Source organism: Chenopodium quinoa, unplaced genomic scaffold (assembly GCF_001683475.1).
Source record: "Chenopodium quinoa cultivar QQ74 unplaced genomic scaffold, ASM168347v1, whole genome shotgun sequence".
Classification (NCBI taxonomy): Eukaryota; Viridiplantae; Streptophyta; class Magnoliopsida; order Caryophyllales; family Amaranthaceae; genus Chenopodium; species Chenopodium quinoa.
The window spans coordinates 1413004-1434343 of record NW_018742879.1 but is presented as its reverse complement, the minus strand read 5'-3'; the positions used below and the strand labels follow the sequence as shown (position 1 = coordinate 1434343).

General features: G+C 32.8%; 3 protein-coding genes across 6 annotated transcripts; 2 read left to right on the top strand and 1 right to left on the bottom strand.

Moving 5' to 3' along the window:
- Window positions 1-4846: 4846 nt before the first annotated feature.
- On the bottom strand, window positions 4847-7873 carry LOC110726226. The gene is made up of 7 exons (XM_021905689.1): window positions 7738-7873; window positions 7030-7654; window positions 6780-6923; window positions 6540-6704; window positions 6162-6318; window positions 5694-5798; window positions 4847-5357 (listed from the first exon to the last, which is right to left on the bottom strand). The coding sequence occupies exons 2-7, from the start codon at window positions 7525-7527 to the stop codon at window positions 5005-5007; spliced, it is 1422 nt and encodes a 473-aa protein (XP_021761381.1). The 5' UTR covers window positions 7528-7654; window positions 7738-7873; the 3' UTR covers window positions 4847-5004.
- Window positions 7874-11224: 3351 nt separating this feature from the next.
- LOC110726397 (probable LRR receptor-like serine/threonine-protein kinase At1g74360) lies at window positions 11225-15840 on the top strand. Its single transcript, XM_021905875.1, has 2 exons — window positions 11225-12218; window positions 12399-15840. The coding sequence occupies exons 1-2, from the start codon at window positions 12137-12139 to the stop codon at window positions 15650-15652; spliced, it is 3336 nt and encodes a 1111-aa protein (XP_021761567.1). The 5' UTR covers window positions 11225-12136; the 3' UTR covers window positions 15653-15840.
- A 1762-nt stretch (window positions 15841-17602) lies between these two features.
- LOC110726396 (zinc finger RNA-binding protein 2-like) lies at window positions 17603-19856 on the top strand. 4 transcript variants are annotated; one of them, XM_021905873.1, is made up of 3 exons: window positions 17603-17741; window positions 17950-18026; window positions 18948-19856. In XM_021905873.1, the coding sequence occupies exons 1-3, from the start codon at window positions 17722-17724 to the stop codon at window positions 19454-19456; spliced, it is 606 nt and encodes a 201-aa protein (XP_021761565.1). In that variant the 5' UTR covers window positions 17603-17721; the 3' UTR covers window positions 19457-19856. The 4 variants fall into 4 exon arrangements, with proteins under 4 accessions (XP_021761565.1, XP_021761566.1, XP_021761564.1 ...); XM_021905874.1 differs by having other exon boundaries at window positions 18965-19853; XM_021905872.1 differs by having other exon boundaries at window positions 17825-18026; window positions 18965-19851.
- Window positions 19857-21340: the final 1484 nt, after the last annotated feature.

Below are 21340 nucleotides of genomic sequence, written 5' to 3'. Positions count from 1 at the left end.
AATTATTATTTTGTTGTCACTAACAACGCGATATTGCTTTTTATTTGGAATGGCTAAAAAGAATCTAATGGAGTAAACATTTCCTTCAATGGACGAAAGTGTTGAACAAAGTTGGCTTTAATTAAGGCATAAACACAATCACCCTAAAGGTTTATAATTATTTTTTTATAAATTTAAACAATTTATAAAAATATAATACCTCCTTGTTTAATAACACCATATCCTAACATATTAAGCTATATTGTTTGCGGAAGTTTTGTACGTCAAGCAGGCGAGAAACTCATACATACTTTCATTTTTGCTCGAATTTAATCCTTTAATCAAATTAGATCTGCATGTAAAAGAAAAATTTAATTCTATAAACAAACTATAAACATATAATCGTTAAGTATATAATTACGTTGGGCTTAATTGGAGTATTTAAATTTTTCAAGGAATTGCCTTAATTTAGAAAGCAAAATTTAATCCTTTAAACAAACTATAAACATATAATCGTTAACTATCTCAAATAAACAATGTAAGTAATAATTGCAAATATAAATTTAAACATAAATTTTAAAAATGAAGCTAGGAATTACCTAGTCATTGATGACCTTAAACTGACACAAAATACTAACACCAAATTCGTTTGATTTGATTTCGATTGATATGAAATTTAGTTAGTGTCGTATGATGCGCCAATTTATAAAGGTAGGTATCACAAATTTTAATTTAATTATAAATAAGTAATTTTATTTCTTATCTTAAACACTATCAAATTCTATCTTATAATGGCAAGTATCAAACTTTATTGTAGTCGTTTATCATTTAAAATATAATATTATTTGTGATATGATTTTAATCTAATATTTAATTATCATCTCAGTCTGTTTAGATAAAACCATTAATATGAAAAGATAATTTATTTATTTTTAATAATTTAAATTCTAATATTAAAATATAATTTATACAATAGTTTTTTTTATAATTTAAATTCTAACATCTAAAGATGATTTTTAGCTTAATAAAGCTATTTTTTTTTGAATAATTTAAATCCTAATAAATCATTTCGTTCTTTTTAGCCACGTGGCAAAATTCTAAAATCTCATTCGTCACTTTTGCTTAGGTGGCGAGTGAATTTTTTAATTCTAAAATAAAATATAAATATAATTTTTAATTGGTCGAAATAATACCTTTACTTATGTGGCGCGCCGAATGCTCTTGAAAAATGTCTACTTTATTTAAATACTAGTTTGGTGCCCTGTGCGATGCCCGGGTGTTTATTGAATTAGAAAATAAACTTTTTATTTATGTACCAAGTTTTAAAATACATCATTAATACAAAATTAGTTAGGAATTGATGTGATTTTTTGACGATTTAAATTATGTAGTAGGTATGTAATGACTAATAATAATATTGGTGAAAATGTTCGATTTAAAAAATTATAAAAAAAATAGCAAAATAAGCTTGAAATATTAGAAATTTCTAAAAATTAGTAAAAAATAAATTAAACAAATAAAATTGTTCTAAGCCTGTTGGGTTGACTCGAGCCCAAAACTTTGGGCTACCGTTGAACATTTCTTAACTCGTGACATGAAGTGACTCGACCCGAAATGACTTGTGACTGACCCAATTGACAGGTCCACATAGAGTAATAAAATCATACTTCCTCTGTTCTTTTTTACTTGACCTATTTATTTTATCACGCTTGTCAATGCAAAACTTTAACGATCAATAACTTTAATTCTACATAAGTAAAAAAAATATAAAAGTTATATATTATGATAGTATTTATTTAGACGAATTCAAAAATATCCAACATGAATATGTTTTTTTCTTAAATATTATTCACAAAACACGGTCAAAGGAGGGGTGGTGAATAGTGCAAAAGTCAAAGCGGGTCAAGTAAAAAAGAACTGAGGAAGTATTAGATTGTGAAGTATTTTATTTCAATCGATTAGAATATATAATAAATGAATGTGGTACGTTTTGAACTACTTCCTTCGCTCCAAAAAATAATTATGATATAAAAATAAATTTATATGATAAATTACTTGATTGTTGTCTACGTGGTGCAAAATTTGGTGAAAAGTTGAAATATCAAGTGACAATGTCTCGTGATCTAGCTAAGCTTATTTATTTTGTACCTGTGAAATATTGGTATTTTTTGGAATTAAAACTCTAAACCAACAATTTTATCCTATAAATATATCCAAATTTTATTGAAAATAAAACTCTAAACTAACTTTTTTATCCTACAAAATTCATCCAAGTTTGTATCCTAATAAAAAAATACAACTTATTTATTCAAAAAAAATATATCCAAATAAATCGTACATGTCATACTAATATTTAATTGTCGCCTACGTGGCGTGACACTTGGCGAGAATTTGGAACGCCAAGTGTCGCTATCTCGTGGCCTGACTAAAAGTTTAGCTTTATATATTAGTTAAATATGATCATATAATCTCTTTTGATAATGCATGATATTTTTATTTTCACTAATTCCCTATTATTTTTGTAAATAAATTAAATATATTATATATGGATCTTATTAAAGAACTTTTAAAACGAATTTTATGATGGAAATAGTACTGAATTATAAGATACTAGATGGAGGCCCGTGCGATGCACGGTTTTTTCATCTAAGATTTTTAATTATTTGATTTATTGTATTCAATAATTTCAGACAAAATTACAAAAGTTTAATATTTTTTTTTACTATAATTTATAATGAATTTATTAAATATAAATAAATTGTAAATATGATATTTTTTCAGTTATATGAAATCTTTAATGTGAAATGATAAATTTTTAATAATTTAAATCCTAAATCATTATTCACTGTTTAACCATATCTTTTATTTCGATAGACTCACCAACTTCGTCCACAACCAACCTACTACATCAATGGATAAATTGAACCGTGCAATGTTAGCCAAACTGAAATTGATATAAATTAAATCTTTACATTTATATAAAATAAAACAATATATTTACCAATAAATGAAAAATTGTTGCGATATAAAATCAAATTTATGCATTGGAATTTTTTCATCATCTCAAAAATAACCAAAGTCATCCATATATTAAGTATACAACATCTAATCATATGCCATTACATAAACAAATAATCGTTAAGTATCCTAAATAAATACAATGTAACTAATAATTACAAATATAAATTTAAACATAAATTTTAAAAATTACCCGGACATTGATAACCTAAAAGTAACACAAAATTACTAACACAAAATTCGCTTGATGGGGTTTTTTATTGATACGAAATTTTATTTGTGTCGTACGATGTGTTAGATCTGCATGTAAAAAAACATTTAGTAAATAAAACAGAAACATATAATCGTTGAGTATCCCAAATTAATACAATGTAAGTAATAATTAGAAATACTAATTTAAACATAGGATTTCAAAAACTAAGCTAAAAATTACCCGGCCATTGATGACCAAAAACTAACACAAAATTCGTTTGATGGGGTTTTTTATTGATACGAAATTTTGTTTGTGTCGTATGATGTGTTAATTTATAATGGTAGGTATCACAAATTTTAATTTAATTATAATTAACGAACAATTTGTATTTCTTATCATAAATACTATCAAAATTTATCTTGTAATGATAGGTATCAAATTTTATTATAAGCGTTTATCATTTAAATATTTCTTAGTATATATTTTTTTTTTGGATTTCTTATACTCGTAGTATTGAATTAAAAATTTATCTTTTCCTATATTTATACTTTATTTTTTTTCATTAAAATAATTTAATTCGTGGATTATAATCTACGTGGCATTAAAATTTTAGATATATCAAATCTAATTCGTTACTTTTATCTAGGTGGCGACATAATTTTTTAATTCAAAAATAAAATACAAATCTTTCTTCTTATTGGTCGAAACAATACCTTTACTTACGTGGCGCGCTGAATGCTCTCCAAAAATGCCTAATTTAGTTATATATATTAGATTTATCAAAAGTTATGATTAATTTTGTATATATTAAATGTTAGAAGTATATCGATAATAAGTCTCTGTACAACTTTTTTATCTTTAAAATCTATCGAAACTTTGCTTACTTAGCAAGTTAGCATCATATGTGTCACAATAATACCTATTTATCGCCTACATGGTGTGACACTTGGCGAAAAACTGAAATGTCAAATGTTGCTGTTTCGTGGCCTGTCTGCGAGATCGACTTTATTTATTAGTGATATGATATTTGATTATTTTTTAACTTCGTTGTAGTTTGATAATATGTTGAGTATGCTCCATGAAAGGGTTTATCATTTATGAAGTGCTCCGTATTATTTATTTGACTGTAGACGAAAAGTCGAAAATCTTACATATATTGGGCATTTATGTCACCATAGAAATCACTTAATGACTCGTACTTTATATTAAATTCGCAATTTTGGAATTTGTTAAAAAAAAGTTGCAATGACTTTGTCCTCACCTTTTACCCGCAATGTTCATCATATTTTTTGCGGAAAAAAAAAAAACAAAAACCTATAAAAATTCAAAAAAAAAAAAATTTATTCATATCATATTTATACTACATAAATACTACTGAGTACCTGTTAAATAGAAACTCTAGGTTTTTTTTTTTTTTTTTCATCCTATATGAATGTTGTTATGGAATAAATAGAAAATCATAAATGAAAGTACTTAAAACAAACTTAGCTATCCGAGACATTTAAATTGAAACTTTTATAAATTTAAGTGGACAAAACAAGTTCGGCCCTGTTCTTTTGAGCTATTCTGCTGTGCTTAAAAATAATAATTAATATTTAATAATAATAATTTCTTTCAAAAAAATAATAATAATAATAATTAATTAATATTTAATAACCAGCCCCGTTTCTGAGATTTCAGTGGCCCGGGGCAAAGATATAAATTGGGGCCCTATTTCACATGAAATACCAAAAAAATTTAAAATTTTTGGGTATGCAAAAAAAAAAGATAAAAAAAAAGACATTTTATTACGATTGAAATCAAAGTCTAAACATTCACATGAAAATATTTCTACGAGCATTTCTGGACGCAAAGTCACTAATAATCGTTTCTACATCAATATGTTCTAACATATTTTTCTCAATACATAAAGTAGCTAGACCATTCAACCTTTCTTGTGACATTGACGATCTCAAATAGTTCTTTAGTAACTTCAACTTTGAAAAACTTCTTTCGGAAGATGCAACTGTTACCGGCATAGTTAATAGGATTCGATATGCAATGGAAACATTTGGATAGCAATCTGCAGCTTTGACAAATTCAAGGATTTCAAATGCTGACATCAAATCATTTGGCAAAGTCATTTGTAACACTTTCAATTCAGAAAAAAGATCATCTGCATCAACATCAGAAAAATTATTATGAGTAAAGGTAGTTTTAAAATTTGTGCAGGATTTTCTCAAATCATCATTATCCAACAATTTCAAACTTTTTGCATCAAACAAAAAACCAAATATGTTATTAAATACCTCCAATTGCTCAAATCTATTTTTCAAATAAGCTATTGCAATATCAACAACCACCAAAAAATAATTGACTCTAAAAGATTCCTCGGGTGATTGTTCCTTATCATCATTTTCACTCTCAATTTCATCAAATTGCCTCTTTCTAATGATACGACACTTTGTTGGAAATGTTGGCTCTATATCCATATCAAGTGCAAGGTTTTTGGCAATTTCCAAACTAGCTTCAAACCCTTCAATTCTATATTTCTCAAAATATGTGATTATACCCTGCACTTCATTCATTAAAACTCCAACACTCATGGATTTAGATTGCAACTTTTTACTCACAATATTAATAGCAAATAAAATGTCATACCAAATTACCATGCCAAGTAAAATTCAAAATTTGCAAGCGAATTAGCCAAACTTTCAGCTTCTACTTTTTGTTTTAGCAATATTAACATCATCATGACAAGAATTGTACAATTCCAACAAAGCTAATCTAATTTGAGGAGATTGAAATCTTATAGCTTTAACACTCTTAATTCGACTCTCTCATCTTGTATTACACAAAGATTTAACAGTTAAACTTGGCACATTGTCAACTAAAATCTTCCACCTTTTAGTGGAATGTGCAAATAATGTGTATATGCGTTGTACAATTCCAAAAAAAGATATAGCTTTAATGCAAGAATGTGCCATATCTGAAAGAGTGAGATTTAAACTATGACAAGCACATGGAATGTATAAAGCCCTTGAATTAATATCAAGCAATCTCTTTTGGACCCCTTGGTGTTTTCCTTTCATATTAGAGCCATTGTCATAACCTTGTCCCCTTATATCATCAATATCCAAATCAAGAGACTTACAAACATTTAACAGTACATTTAAAAGTCCCAATCCAGAAGTATCATCTACTTTTAAGAATTCTAAAAAAATTCTTCTATTTTGATTTTATCATCTGATACATTCACGCATCTTACTATAAAAGTCATTTGTTCTTGATGACTCACATCAGGGGTACAATCAAGGATTACAGAAAAATATTTTGACTCTTTTACTATTTTTATTATTGAAAGCCGAACACCATGGGCTAAAAGAGAAATAAGCTCATTTTGAATTTGAGGACCAAGGTAATGATGGTGAATTTCATGGCTTTGAATACGTCTTACATGATCTTGCATTACAAAATCAAATTCAGCTATCATTTCAATTATACCTAAAAAATTACCATTGCTATCATCATAAAGCTTTGCATTAGATCCACGAAAAGCTAGATTATTTTTAGCTAGACTTTTCACAACAGATACAATTCTAATTAAGACTTGCCTCCAACGTTCTTTTTCCTTTGAAATTGCCTCTTGCAAGTCTTTATTAATGCCTTTGTTCTTTTCTAATCTCACTCTTGTTTCATTCCACGTGTTCATATTAGTCATATGCTCAACACTATTTTCATGTAATTTGAGTTTCTCACTAAGATGTTTCCAATCATTCACACCATCATTTGCTAAAAAAGATTTGTTATTTTGAGATGCGAACAATTTACAACAAAAACAATATACTTTTATCTGCTGCTTTTGAGTAAACCAACCATTTTCTATCAAAAGTCTCACCATTGCTAAGCCTCTTAGTATAATAGGCATATGAAAAATGCCTTAATTTGTCATCAATTGGAAACACAAGGTTCAAGTCTCTTATGGGTCCTTTTTCAATTAAAATATCCCTCCCTTCATTGTCAAGATTACCCCAATTATTAGGATCATAAAAATCGAAAGGAGGGACTACTTGTTCATCAATGCCTATATCATTATCATTGGATGCATTTGGTGCATCCATTGGTTCATTCATATGAGTCGCATTCTCATTCGGGTCATTGGCATTATTAACATTGTTTAAGTCCTCATTAGCTTGTTCATGATTTTCATTATCCCCCAATTCATGAGATGACTCGTCTACTTGTACTACTTTAGTAAAAAATTTGTCAATGGAACCCTTTTGAGATTCTATTAACTCTTCAGCTCTTTTTCTTTTTTTCCTCTTATCATTACCAGATAAATATCTTCTAGGCAACATTATATGAAATAATTAAAATTAATAAAAGTATAAAAAAGAGCAAAAACACCTGATAATTGAAGATTTAACACCAAATTCTGCTCAATGCCTCAATTTGAACAATTGCACTCCAAATAATATCTCAAATCTGAAAATCTGAAAATACAATACATGTTATACGCTAGTATTTTTAGGAAAATCAATTTATCAAACAAATAAGAATATAATTACCGTTGAAAATCAACCAATTAATCTGAAACTCGGAAGCCATTGTTTCACCAAGGATTCAAGGAACCAAACTCAACCAATTAATTGAATTTTTTTTCCCAATTTTTTTCCCCAACTTCTGATTGTTCTTCAACTCGAAAACAGCTATAAAAATTAAAAAATAAAATAAAAATTAGACGATATACTTTGATGAGTTAAGGAGTATATGCAAGTATTATATATAATTAGGCAAAATCCCGTTGAAAATTGATGAGCAAAATTATCGTTTTTGATCGTTTTCCTCTTCAATTGAATCTCGAAAGTCGAAACAACCCCAATTCATCTGACTGAAATTGAAAATTGTATACAAATACATCTTGGGGATTAGATTGAAGATTAAACGTTTTTTTTGGAGAAATCAAATAACTTTGGAAAGAGAATATTATGGCCGAAAATTAGGGAAAAGAAGTTGAGGAGATTGTCTGAATATTAGGAAAGAAGTTAATGTATTACACAAGCTTGAATGATGGAAATGAACCGTACCTCTTAGGCTTCATTTCAGCAAGACAACAACGTGGGCTTTTTTTTGGGGGCCCAGGGCGGTCGCCCCAGTTGCCCTGGGCCAGCGACGGGCCTGTTAATAACAATAATAATAATGCGATAATAATAATAATAATAATAATAATAATAATAATAATAATAATAATAATAATTATTATTATTATTATTATTATTATTATTATTATTATAAAATCTGCTCTGCTAACCCCTGTTCTGCTCTACTCTATCCTGCCCAAAAGCTCAAAAGAACAGGACCTTCATCTGGTTAATTAAATTCAACTGAAATTTCTAGAAAATAGATTTGGTGGGGGGGGGGGGGGGGTTGTGAAATCTTAATACAATGTTGGCACACTATTATTAATTGAGAAAAAAACATCGTGAACAAAACCTAAATTTGACCATATAAGGAAGATTGAACATGCATGCGTGTAATGCTTAAGCTTAAGATCTTTGAATAGAACAAAGCTACATATTTGCGACTTTATAACTATTGCTTAACAAATCGGTAAGCAGCCCAACAACTCTTTGTTACCATTATGCCAAACATACTTACTCATTTCTTTTGACCATTTGTAATCTATCAATCAATCTTGAAATTAAGGTTGCAAATCATCATTCAAATAATTAAAAAAAATAAATGCAATTGTGGCACTTTATATTAACATAGTGTCAATTATAAGTAATCACCTAATTATAAATATGGAGGCATATTGTAGAATTAATTCCAACTTTTTGAGTTACTTGATTATATTAATTAGGGATAATGGCGTTAATATTTGTGTTATTTCTCTTACAACGTGGCCTATTTTTTTTAATTAAAAATAATCATAAGAGTGGTTGTGTCATGTTTAATTTGGTTTAGCTAGTTTCAATTTTTATGGTTCATCCTTCCTTTATAAGGCAAAAGCTAACGAACGTCCCGAATGTGTTGGATAAGATAATTATGTAGAAATATTAAATTAAAATGAACATTAACTACACTAATGGATGCGTGATTTTGTTATGCATTCTCAAATTAATACTACTTTATGTAATATTTTAAATGCTTATCTAACGTTCGCGTTCGCAGTAAGATCCCTTTTATTACGAAGTTATTAATTTTCGCATGATTCAGATTTGTTTGAGCCATATGACTTAAAAATTTTACTCTTATTATTGAAATAGTATGAGGATTTAAGAGAATATCAATAACATAACAAGAACAAGTAATGTACAGCTAGCTTATGGTTGATTTTTATAATTTGTAATCTAAATCCCAAAAAAATCGTGTTGTTGATTCATGTGCCATTTCCCAGTTATCCAACTTTGATTAAATTTGACAATATATATGATTTCATTTTAGGAGAAAAAATATTATTCAATTTATATTTTTTTTTTGGACAATTATTCAATATATATTTATGGGATATTCTATTTGGTGGCCTCGTGGTTTTAAAAATTCTACATGGAAGACGAACATTTTTTGGACTCTCTTCAGTGGTACCAAGGTTTAGAAAAATTGACCATAGTGACCCTTTTTAGGTTTATGGCTAACCTTTTTAGTTAAAATGGTTAACCTTTGATTTTTTTTTTTTATTAAAAAATTATTTAAATTATATTTTAAAATAATAAAATTAAAAAAATAAAATAAAAGTAAAAAACAAAAGTTCCCAAAAATTCACAGCCACCCCAAAAACCCTAACCTTGCCGGAATCCGTCCAGCCACTAACTCCCGACCACCGAAACCACCTCCCAGCCAGCTCTTGACCACTGAAACCAGAAAACCCACAACCTTCGCCCGCATCGCAGCCCGTATCTCCACCAAACAACCACCATAGCCGCCCAGCCCACATCTCTTCACACCACAGCAGCACACGCAGTCGCACAACCCCAACAACAACCAACATCGCAATGGCGCAACCCCAACTACAACCAAAACCAAAGCGGCGCGCGACAGCCACCAATCAAGAATTGCAACCCAGCAGCCCCGTAAGCCCGCAACAACGGAAATCCCTGCGTGATTGTTTGTTGTGGGGAAAGCGCAGTGCCGGCGGTGGGGGAGGGGGTCTGACGTAGGTGGGTGAGGGTCGGGGACTTGGGCTGAGCCGGCAGGAGGAGGACGCCGGACGCGGGTGTTGGTGGGGTTATCGTAGGTAGAGGCTGGGTTTCGGTGGTCGGGGGTTGGGCTGGGAGGTGGTTTCGGTGGTCGGGTTTTGGTGGCTAGCTGGATTCCGGCAATGTTAGGGTTTGTGGAGTGGCTAGGAATTTTTTTTTATTTTCTTTTTTCATTTATTATTTTAAAATATAATTTAAATAATTTTTATTAAAAAAAACCAAAGGTTAACAATTTTAACTAAAAAGGTTAGCCATAAATATAAAATAAGCCACTATGGTCAATTTTCTAAGTCTTGGTGCCACTGAAGAGAGTCCAAAAATAATTCGTCTTCCATGTAGAATTTTTAAAACAATGAGACCACCAAATAGAATATCCCTATATCTATTAGTAGTTAATCTATTGTTTTTAGCAGACTACAACCTTTTTGCATATTTACTTTTTTCAAAATAAGGGTTCTCCAATCCTTCAAAAAAAAAAAAAATGGGTTCTCCAATGCTGTATAGTTTTTCAAGGTCTTTGATTACGGCGGATTTTTTTGTGTGGCTAGCCCGTGTGGTCGGGGTTGCTCGAGTTACTCCTGACCGAGTAACCTCTAACTAAGTAACCCCTCACGTAACCCTTAATCGAACTCCTCAAGTAAATCCTGACCGAGTAACCCCTCGAGTAATAACCCCTGACCGAGTAACCCTTCGATTAACTCCTGAACGAGTAACTCCTGTTCGAACCCCTCAAGTAACTTCTGACCGAGTAACCTCTGACCGAACCCCTCAAATAACCCCTGATAGAGTAACCCCTGACCGAACCCCTCAAATAACCCTGATCGAGTAACTCGAGTAACTCGTCCACATATAAAAATTTGTAAAATTTATGCTTTGATTAAGGATTTTAATTTACAAGTATTGTAATTAAATTTGTTAAAATCAAGAATTGCATACCGATTAAGCCACTTCGTATTTAATTCTATCATATAAATAAGATGACTATTATGTCGTTTTGATATATCTATATTTTCTCTAATTATACTTGAGTAATTGTTTTTGATAAGGCTTCTTGTTCATACCCCACACCCACAAAAAAGAAAAGAAACAAAAGTTACCTAACATTGACGAAGAAATTTCTTAGCTCAACTCCCATATTTTCAAACTTAGTTAAAACTTTAATATAGAAAGAAGAAGCAAAGAAAATTACTCACACCATATAAACCACGTTCTAGAATAGAGGTTTTTATTTTTAACACCTTTTTTATAGTCATATATTTCAACTCAATAACAAAACCGGCTCATTTAAAATAAAAAAACCGGTCTAGTCAAAATGGGCGGCTCATTCTACCCATGACCCTTGCAAAAACTATGACATGAAATATATTGTTACTTACTCCATCAACCATATATTAAATTTTATGAAAATAAAAAAATAAATTTCATAAATAAGAAAAAAAAAAAAAAAAAAAAAAAACTTTATTCCATTTACTTTAGGAAACTACATTAATAAGCCAACCATCTTACGCTTTTCTTTTTCCATTTTGTTGACCACCAAGAATTTAGTTCCTTGTTTGGTATGGTACTCTTATATTTTCCCAACATTTATTTTAATTTTTCTTGTAAAAAGTTCTAGTAATATAGCACAAAATTCTCTCATTTTTTCCGCCATGAAATCTTTTCAATACTATAACTAAGAAGGTTAATAGGGTAAGAAAACGAGGACGAGGACAAGGGCAAGGACGAGGAGGACGACGAAGAAGAAAAAAGTGCAAGTAATAAATTGATCATGGTAGAAGAACATTATGACAAATTGGTTCACCATAGTTTCATAATTCCGCTATTATTTGTCCTCTTCCTTGTATTTTCAGGTACCCGTTCAAGTTTTACTCATTTTTTTTAATATAATAAATATTATTTCGGGTTTGTTATTTATAGGGTACTTTATATTATATTGTTAAAAATAAATATAATGGTGTGGATTTCAAGAAAGATTTTTCTGACAACATTATTAATGAACTGATTTATGGGTAATGAATGTCAATGATTAGGCACAATCACCAAAGCAGATGCTCAAACTGAGGAAGCAGGAAGTGACAGAGTTATTTTGCTGAATTTGAAGTCATTTTTGGAAGAAAAGAATAAGGTGAACAGAGGAAAATATGCAGATTGGAATAAGTTCAGTTCAGACCACTGTAATTGGTCTGGTGTAGCCTGTAATCCCGGTACACGTCGAGTCACCGGAATCGATTTATCAAAGAGTAGCCTGAATGGGGAGATATCAGGGAACTTCTCAGGATTGTCAGAACTCAGTTCTGTTGACCTGTCAGGGAATACCTTAAGCGTGATTCCTAGTGATTTGAGTGGGTGTAAAAGCCTTAAGCACCTTAATTTGTCACATAATACACTTAAGGGGGAGCTGAATTTAACTGGTTTGAGTAGCTTGGAGGTGTTAGATTTGTCATTGAATAGTATTGGTGGCGAAATTCGGGCTAGTTTCCCTGCAATATGTAGCAACTTGAGGGTCTTGAACATTTCTACTAATAATTTTACAGGGACTATTGATGGGTGTTTTGATGGGTGTTCGAAGTTGGAGTATGTTGATCTTAGTGCAAATAATTTTTATGGAAAGGTCTGGCCTGATTTCGCTAGGCTGAAGGCATTCGACGTTGGGGAGAATGAGTTTTCGGGGTTGATTGTTCCCGAGTTATTTGAGGGTAACTGCAGCTTGGAGACCTTAGACTTGTCAGAAAATAATTTTACAGGGAATTTTCCTGATGAAATTTCCAAGTGCAAAAACTTGTCTACCTTGATCTTAGGTGGGAACAATTTCACTGGGAGTGTTCCTGATACTTTCGGGTCGATTCCTAACCTTCGAGTGTTGATTCTTGGAGGAAATAACTTCACAAGGCAGATACCAGAAACACTACTGCAGTGCAGAAATCTGAAGTTTCTGGATCTTAGCAGGAATGCTCTTGGCAATGATATACCGCCAATTCTTGGGAGATTTACTCAGCTGCAAGTTCTGGTGTTACATGGGAATTCCTTCACCAGAGGGTTGAATTCTTCTGGGATTTTAATATTGCCTAACATTCAGAGATTAGACCTCAGCTACAATAACTTTTCAGGTCCTCTTCCTGTTCAGATCTCGAAGATGGTTAGTTTGCAATTCTTAGACTTTGCTTATAACAATTTTACAGGGAAAATTCCCTCTGAATATGGAAGTCTTAATCAGCTTCTAGCCCTTGATCTCTCATTTAACAGATTAACTGGTTCTATCCCACCAAGTTTGGGGAAGTTAACTTCCCTTCTTTGGCTTATGCTCGCGAATAATTCCTTAACAGGTGAAATTCCACCTGAGTTGGGAAACTGCAGCAGCTTGTTATGGCTGAATTTAGCTAATAACAAACTTTATGGGAAACTCCCAACTGAACTGACAAACATTGGGAGCAATCCTATGCCTACATTCATGTCGAATAGACGAGGAAATCTTGTTCCCGGCTCAGGGGAGTGTTTGGCAATGAGGAGATGGATACCTGAAAAGTACCCTCCTTTTAGTTTTGTGTACAGTTTGCTTACTAGAAAGAGTTGTAGAAATGTATGGGACAGGATACTAAAAGGGTATGGTCTATTTCCAATTTGCAAACCCGGCTCAAAAGTTCAGACATTGCAGATTTCAGGCTATCTTCAGCTGACAGGAAATCAATTTTCTGGTGAATTACCTTCTGAAATTGGTAATATGAAGAACTTTAGCATGCTGCATTTTGCTGAGAATAACTTTAATGGTGCTTTGCCCTCAGACATTGAGAAATTGTCCCTTGTTTTTCTAAACGTATCGAGGAATAATTTCTCAGGCACAATTCCTATGCAAATTGGAAACGTCAAGTGTCTGCAAGACCTTGATTTGTCCTGGAACAACTTCTCAGGTATTTTTCCTACGAGTTTGAGCGATTTGGATGGGCTGAACAAGTTCAATATCTCTTTCAATCCACTCATTTCCGGTGTAATCCCTTCTACCGGGCAACTAGCAACGTTTGAGAAGAGCTCTTACCTTGGTGATCCTCAATTAGTCCTTCCATCTTTTATCCAAAGTCCCACAAACTCATCCAAGAATAATGAACGATCTCACAGTTTTCGATCAGTTGCAAAGATAGCAACCTCTTTAGTCATTGCAATATTGGTTCTTGTCTTGTTAATATGTGGTGTGCTCTCAGTCTTAGTCTACAACTTTGTAAAAAGTCCGTCAGAAAAACCATCATTGTATCTCTTAAAAGACACCAAATGCCGGCATGATAGTTCTTCTTGCTCGAGCAGCTCTTCCTCACCTTGGATGTCAGATGCCATCAAAGTCATTAGGCTCGACAAAACAGCATTCACACACTCTGATATCCTGAAAGCAACAGGAAATTTCTCTGAAGACAGAGAGATTGGGAGAGGAGGGTACGCGACAGTTTATAAAGGAGTCTTCCCTGATGGAAGAGTAGTTGCTGTGAAGAAGCTACAGAGAGGAGGCATTGAAGGAGAACGAGAATTCCGAGCAGAAATGGAAGTCCTTACACAGCAAGGTGTCAACTGGCCTCACCCAAAACTTGTCAACCTCTATGGTTGGTGCCTTGATAAGGCTGACAAATTGCTGGTGTATGAGTACATGGAAGGGGGGACCTTAGAGGATCTCATCTCAGACAGAACACGGCTAAAATGGAAAAAGCGAGTTGAGATTGCAATCGATGTAACTCGTGCCTTAGTCTTCCTCCATCATGAGTGCTACCCTTCAATAGTGCATAGAGATGTGAAAGCAAGCAATGTACTATTAGACAGAAACGGAAAAGCTAGAGTCACAGATTTCGGTCTAGCAAGAATGGTTGATGCAGGGGAGACTCATGTCACAACCACAGTTGCCGGGACAGTAGGGTATGTTGCACCTGAATATAGCCAAACATGGCAAGCAACAACCAAAGGCGATGTTTACAGCTTTGGAGTATTAGCCATGGAGCTCGCGACAGGTAGGAGGGCAGTAGATGATGGGGAGGAGTGTCTGTTAGAGTGGGCAAGAAGAGTCATGAATAAAAATAATCAGCTAGGATTAGATCATTCCACAATCCCGGGGCTCGTAGTAGGACCAGGGAAAAATGAAGGTGCATCACAGATGGGAGAACTGCTAAACATCGGAATCAAATGTACTTCAGAGGCACCTCAAGCGCGGCCTAACATGAAGGAGGTATTGTCAATGCTGGTTAAAATCTTAGGCTATGAAGGAGATATCTGTAAGGAGTTAGATTATGTTTCTGTAGTTTGTGATGTATAGGACTTCAGTTTTGAGTTAAAAAAAAAAGTGTTCATAATTTTAGAGGTTTCTGTTTTGGTTTTACAGTCAGACACACAGAATAGGTACATACAGTACATAGGATTACATGTAATCATTTTTCTTGTACACATCTAATTCATTGTTTTCAAGAATAACACTAATAAAACTGGGAGAAATTGTTTTTCTTCTGTCTTTACTTATACAAGTACTTAGCTTAAAATATGAATATATCAAAATGCTGTATTATGGTGTATTCAGGATTTTGCTGCTCGAAATTGTTGTCAGGAACTCAGGAAATTATAGGCCATCTTATACGAAGTATTTGTAATGTTTTTAGTGTTGCTTTTTTTTTTTTACTCTCTTGGTTAGGAGTATATTCTAGTTATTAAGCCATACAGACAGCGTAATTTGGGATCATGAGCCATACAAGCTTAGTAAGTTAAAAGTTTAATCTTTAGGTACATACTGGACAAGATTGTATATTTGTATGTACTTAAACATAGAGAGAGCTAAAAATTAACCCAACCAAAGGAATATAAAATCCATATATGTTTGTAGTCAAGTGTACGTAACATGATTCTCTAACTTTTTAGTACCTTTAGCACTAAACACACCTATGTTAGTTGGTTAGGTTAATGCACATAATTAGAAAAAATAGAAAACATTCCATGAAAAAGTAAGCAAATGTGACTATGATATTAGTATTGATTAATTAAGATATTGTGCATTTCTTCACTCTATTGCTATCTTTCCCTTAGACTCAACTGTTATTTCCGTTTACTCCAATAATGGCACTTTGGGGTGGAGATTCCCTTATCCTTTCCCTACTCTCAAAATGCCTAGCTCGCTGACTCAGGCGGAGAGAACCTATGAGAGGTTCCGGCCCCATAGAACCCTTCTCCTTACCAACCCAGAAAAAGTAAAATAAAAAAATGTTATTTACACTTCATAAGGTTGAAAGTGAAGACAGAGTGAAAAGGCAAAATTAAAAGTAAGATTATTCTATAAAAATAATTTAACGTTTGATTTTGGGTTGGCCTTTTGAAGTAAAGATCTAATGAAAATACAGTTAAACCATTAAGACGTACTCGCAAATTTTAAGGTGCACCCTGCACCATGCCTATACTTTTGAATATTTAGTAAAAAAAAGTCTGAACAATTGCAAATTTTGAACATTTAGTAAAAAAAACCTGAATATATCAAATTTTGAACATTTAGTAAAAAAATCTGAACAATCGCACTGCACCACGCCTCTATTTTTGAACATATAGTCAAAAAATTTGCACAATCGCAAATTTTGAACATTTAGTAAAATATTTGAACCATAGCAAATTTTGAACATGTAGTATATTAAATAAAACATTATATAATAAACATCAATTTTTTGAAAGAAGTTTGTCTGACTTGTAATAATTCAATAGTTTTGTAATATAAATTGAACATTTACTGCAAATAAAATAAACGTTTCTTTATAAAATATGAACATATAAAATTGGATATTTATGTTCATTTTTTGTGACGTGTTAATATTTTTTTATATAAAATGTATATTTATTTTTGTAAAGTGTTCAAATTTTTTTACTAAATGTTCAAAAATGTAGACAACACATAACAACTATCGAGACGTACTCTCACAACTATGGTATTGGAATGGGCTATACTGAAAATTGTGAATATTCTATATTTTTAGTTGGCGAAACACGGTCCAACACGATAGGTGCGACTAAAAACATAAACACAGCAAAAATTACTAAAATATAACTTCGACCATTAGGCTTAACGTGATGTGCATATGAGTCGATTAGGCCTAGTCACTCCTTTGAATTGATAATTGGCCTATCACGTGACACGACACGACCCATTACCATCCGTGGATGATGAGTAGATCCGATCTCCATATGAAACAAGCCATAATGTGTTGACAAATGGAATACCCTGAATCCCTGATTCTCAAAAAAGCGATAAAAATAACACTTTTTTTTTTTCACTCCTATTGGAACCAACAACTACTCAGTCCTCACTCAGTACTTGAGTTCTGAGTAGTTGGTTTATCAATAACAAACTGGTCAATGCACTCACCATTGAAGAGGTAAGACTCCAAGAACAGTTTTGTACATTGTTAAAAATTAGGAAATTTGGATAATTTTGCTGATAAATCTTGCAGAAATGCAGATTGCATTGAATTTTTATGAAGAGATTTCACAATTATAAGTAGAGAATTTGGGATTGTATATCAGAGAGGGAGAGATAAGAAATGGCAATCCGAGCTGACAGAAAGAATTATTTCATGTCGGTAGAATTTGCTATGCAAAGAGATATGGATTACAGGAAAAAGCTGGAAATAAAAGGTTCTGCCCAATCTCACTTACCAGAGGTTATTTTCTTGCTATTGATTTTCAATCTTTATATTATGCTTCGTATTAGTTATTCATCGGTTCAGAATTAATTGTCACGTTGAATTGTGATACTGTAATTTTAATTAGTAGTCATGACTTGTGTAATTCTATGTGTGTGTACTGTGTAGGGGATGGGGGAATTTAACTAGTTGGATTTAATATTTTAATGGTAAGTTGTAAGCGTTATAAATTAGGCTATTGTTCTTTCACCTTAAAAGTGCTTATGTGAACTTATTGACCCTTATCGGAGCATTAAAGAAATGACCTTGTATTGTGAATTGAACTCGATTGCCCTTATGTGAGCTTATTTAGCCTTTAATTGAACATTTAGCATATATTCTGTTAAAATTGGTAATAGATTTGATTTTCATCTCAAATTTTGATGCTAATTTGGTATCATTCATTATGCAAGATATTGAGTAGCTTTAAGCTTTTGATATTCAAATTTCAAGATACTGTTGCAATTACAACAGCAGCTGTATCCCCTGTCTGTACATGTTGTGGCATAAGCATGTTCGCAATGTCCCATACATAGATAATGTATCTGTTTTAATTGTGTTGTCGCGGAGTGGCAAGGAAGGCCATATCATATAGAATGGTTAGAGCTTGATATAACTTACAGCTGCTGAAATCTATACAGAATTTTACTGATTTCGGTGTTAAAACTCTTTTAGACATTGATTAATGGCACAACCTAGTGTATATGATGCAATTGGCAAGTCCGGGGAGAACCAAATGTACACCACGTTTCCTTAGGTAGAGGAATTCCCTTAAAATACACATTTGCACACACAAAAAGGGGAACGAAGTAGTAAGAAATGTTTCTGAGGTGCGTGGTTCTTAAATTCTTTGCTCAAAATTTTCTTGTTTGCTTGAACTTTTGTTAGTTATCCGAGTAGTTACCTATTTTGTGCAGGTGCCAAGACTAACTTCAAGCCAAGATACAAGGGGAACACCTCGGCCAACTTTGAATGTGAATATGAATTCAGCTTACTTGCCTCAGAATCACGGTTCAGTACCACCTGCAAGGCCTTCTCCGTATCCATATCCCCCACATCCAAGACCAAGCCCAAGTTCATGTCCATCCCGGTCTGCTGATCAGCGCCGGAATGGCCCTGTACCTCTTCCAGAAGGAATTTTCACATGCAAAGTTTGTCAGCTTGACTGCAAAACTGGCTTCAATCTACTGTCACACTACCAAGGTCAAAAGCACAAGGCCAAAGTGCGAGGTGAAAAGGGTAAGGAAGTTGCTGTTGGATCAACACCAAGAGAAAATGAGAAACGACCTTACTGTGATGTGTGTCGGATCTGGTGTGCTGACGAGTATACTTTCAGGCTGCACTTCAGCTGCACGAACCACATTCTCCGACAGTATGATTGGCTGATGAAAAAAAGGATGGTCATATAACACTGTATGATTATATCACAGTTAATGCTCTCTGATAATGCCATAAAAAAAGAATGGTCATATAACACTATATAATTATATCAGACAGTTAATTGCTCTCTAATAATGCCATTTTAGGTCAGGTGAAGGGAGGACTAACAATATGTTTGTCGTTCATCGTTCATTCATTAGTATTATCCACCAAAATTCTGCTGCATTTAAGAATATAAATCAAGTGTCCTGTTATATGTATGGATGTTCTTATCAAGACACTAGGAAGTGTATGGTTAATCTTCTTTATTAACAAATTCGTCCACTGTTTTTTGTTTCGAATTTTAGTAGTATTACAAAGCTTGGGTTTTGTTTGGTACTCGTATTATACAACTAGAGTCATACAATATGCACATTGCACATAATGTCTTGTAAACTTATTTTCTATTGCACACTTCATGGTGCTTTCAGTATCGTAGCATTCACATCTTTGGTGCTCAGTGACCATCAAATTAGAAAAAAGAATATGTACTCTTAGAAAACATGGCATTTCAACAAAGATTACACTTTTCAATTATACATGTACAAGGACATTTGGTTGATGATTAATTTTGTATTTGTGATAGTACATAACAGATAGGACATTTGATTCACATAGCAACACTTACACACTTCTCTCATAAAAGTCTCCTCACGTATGATAGACTTTTCACCAAACACTCCAATTAATCCTCTAATTTTTTTTACCTATACTTCTCAAACCACCCCTTATTTTCCACCCACATTACCAATTGTTTCATCTACAACCAAGCTGCTCTCCCCTTATTAAAACTTTAAACGATTGTTATATACATCCGGGTGCACGGTGCACCCATAAATATCTTGTTCTCACTTTAATGATTGTTTTCATTTTATCATCAAATGAAAATAAAAAACTAATCTTTAGTTAGTCGGGTGCATAGTGCACCCGGGTGTATATAAAAAATTTCAAACTTACCTTGTGTTTAAACGTTCGTGAGTTGTGATTTATTGGGATAGGTTGATAAAAATGTAACATGAAATTCAAGTGTTTCTACTACAGTACAAATCCATCTAGTGAAAAGACTAGAGCACCCTCACAATTACACCACAATCTAGAAAGCCACTACACCCTCATTGCTGAAACTAGCTTAGTCTCCCCCCCCCCCCCAAAAAAAACCCATCAAACACGCTCAAATTTCATCATACTGTAATTTCCACCAAAAAAAAAAAAAAAAAAGAAAAAACCTAACTTTCTGAATCTTCAATCCATTTATGTTCATTAATCAGGCTTTTCATCAAGTATAAATGTTAGAATATATGGCAATATATTCTAGTTTGACTTTGTACATAACTAATTTGGTTAATGTATATCTTCTAGCCTAATTGGTAGCTAGTCAATCCGCAAGATTATCTCATGTAAATTTGTATATTTATACTCTCAAGATAATTAATGCAAGGCAACGATCATATTACTTTAATGGTATCAGATTAGGGTTTCGATCCTATCATCCTCTATCCCATCATCTCCTTCCTCAATTTCTCAATTTCTTCCGCTGCTTATCTTCCATGGCTGAAACTCCAAAATATCATCCTGCCTTTACGATTACCAACTTAAAGACTCTCATCCCGATTACCTTAGAATCCAATCATGGATTGTATCACTCTTGGGCTGCACTTTTTAAAGTGCTGTGCAGGGTTCATGATCTCACCTTTCACATCATTCCTCCTACGGATGCCTCTTAACTCACTGCATATGAAACCTCCAAGAAGGCAGACCCTGCTTATTGGAAACGTTTGGATGCCGCGGTCCTCAACTGGATTTATGGTTCCATTTCTCCCGATCTTCTCACTGCAATCCTACTTAAGGATGACACCGCTCATGGTGCTTGGACT

What these genes read in the sequence shown, in the direction of transcription:
- LOC110726226 (XM_021905689.1), bottom strand. Translation starts at nt 7,527, where the DNA reads ATGTTGCCTAGAAGATATTTATCTGGTAATGATAAGAGGAAAAAAAGA. An exon ending in TTTCTCTTTTAGCCCATGGT is followed by an intron (nt 6,319 to 6,539) that starts GTTCGGCTTTCA and finishes AATGTTTGTAAG; the next exon opens with TCTCTTGATTTGGATATTGA. An exon ending in AATTGAAGGGTTTGAAGCTA is followed by an intron (nt 5,358 to 5,693) that starts GTTTGGAAATTG and finishes ATAATTTTTCTG; the next exon opens with ATGTTGATGCAGATGATCTT.
- LOC110726397 (XM_021905875.1), top strand. Translation starts at nt 12,137, where the DNA reads ATGGTAGAAGAACATTATGACAAATTGGTTCACCATAGTTTCATAATT. An exon ending in CCTCTTCCTTGTATTTTCAG is followed by an intron (nt 12,219 to 12,398) that starts GTACCCGTTCAA and finishes GTCAATGATTAG; the next exon opens with GCACAATCACCAAAGCAGAT.
- LOC110726396 (XM_021905872.1), top strand. Translation starts at nt 17,907, where the DNA reads ATGGCAATCCGAGCTGACAGAAAGAATTATTTCATGTCGGTAGAATTT. An exon ending in CCCAATCTCACTTACCAGAG is followed by an intron (nt 18,027 to 18,964) that starts GTTATTTTCTTG and finishes TATTTTGTGCAG; the next exon opens with GTGCCAAGACTAACTTCAAG.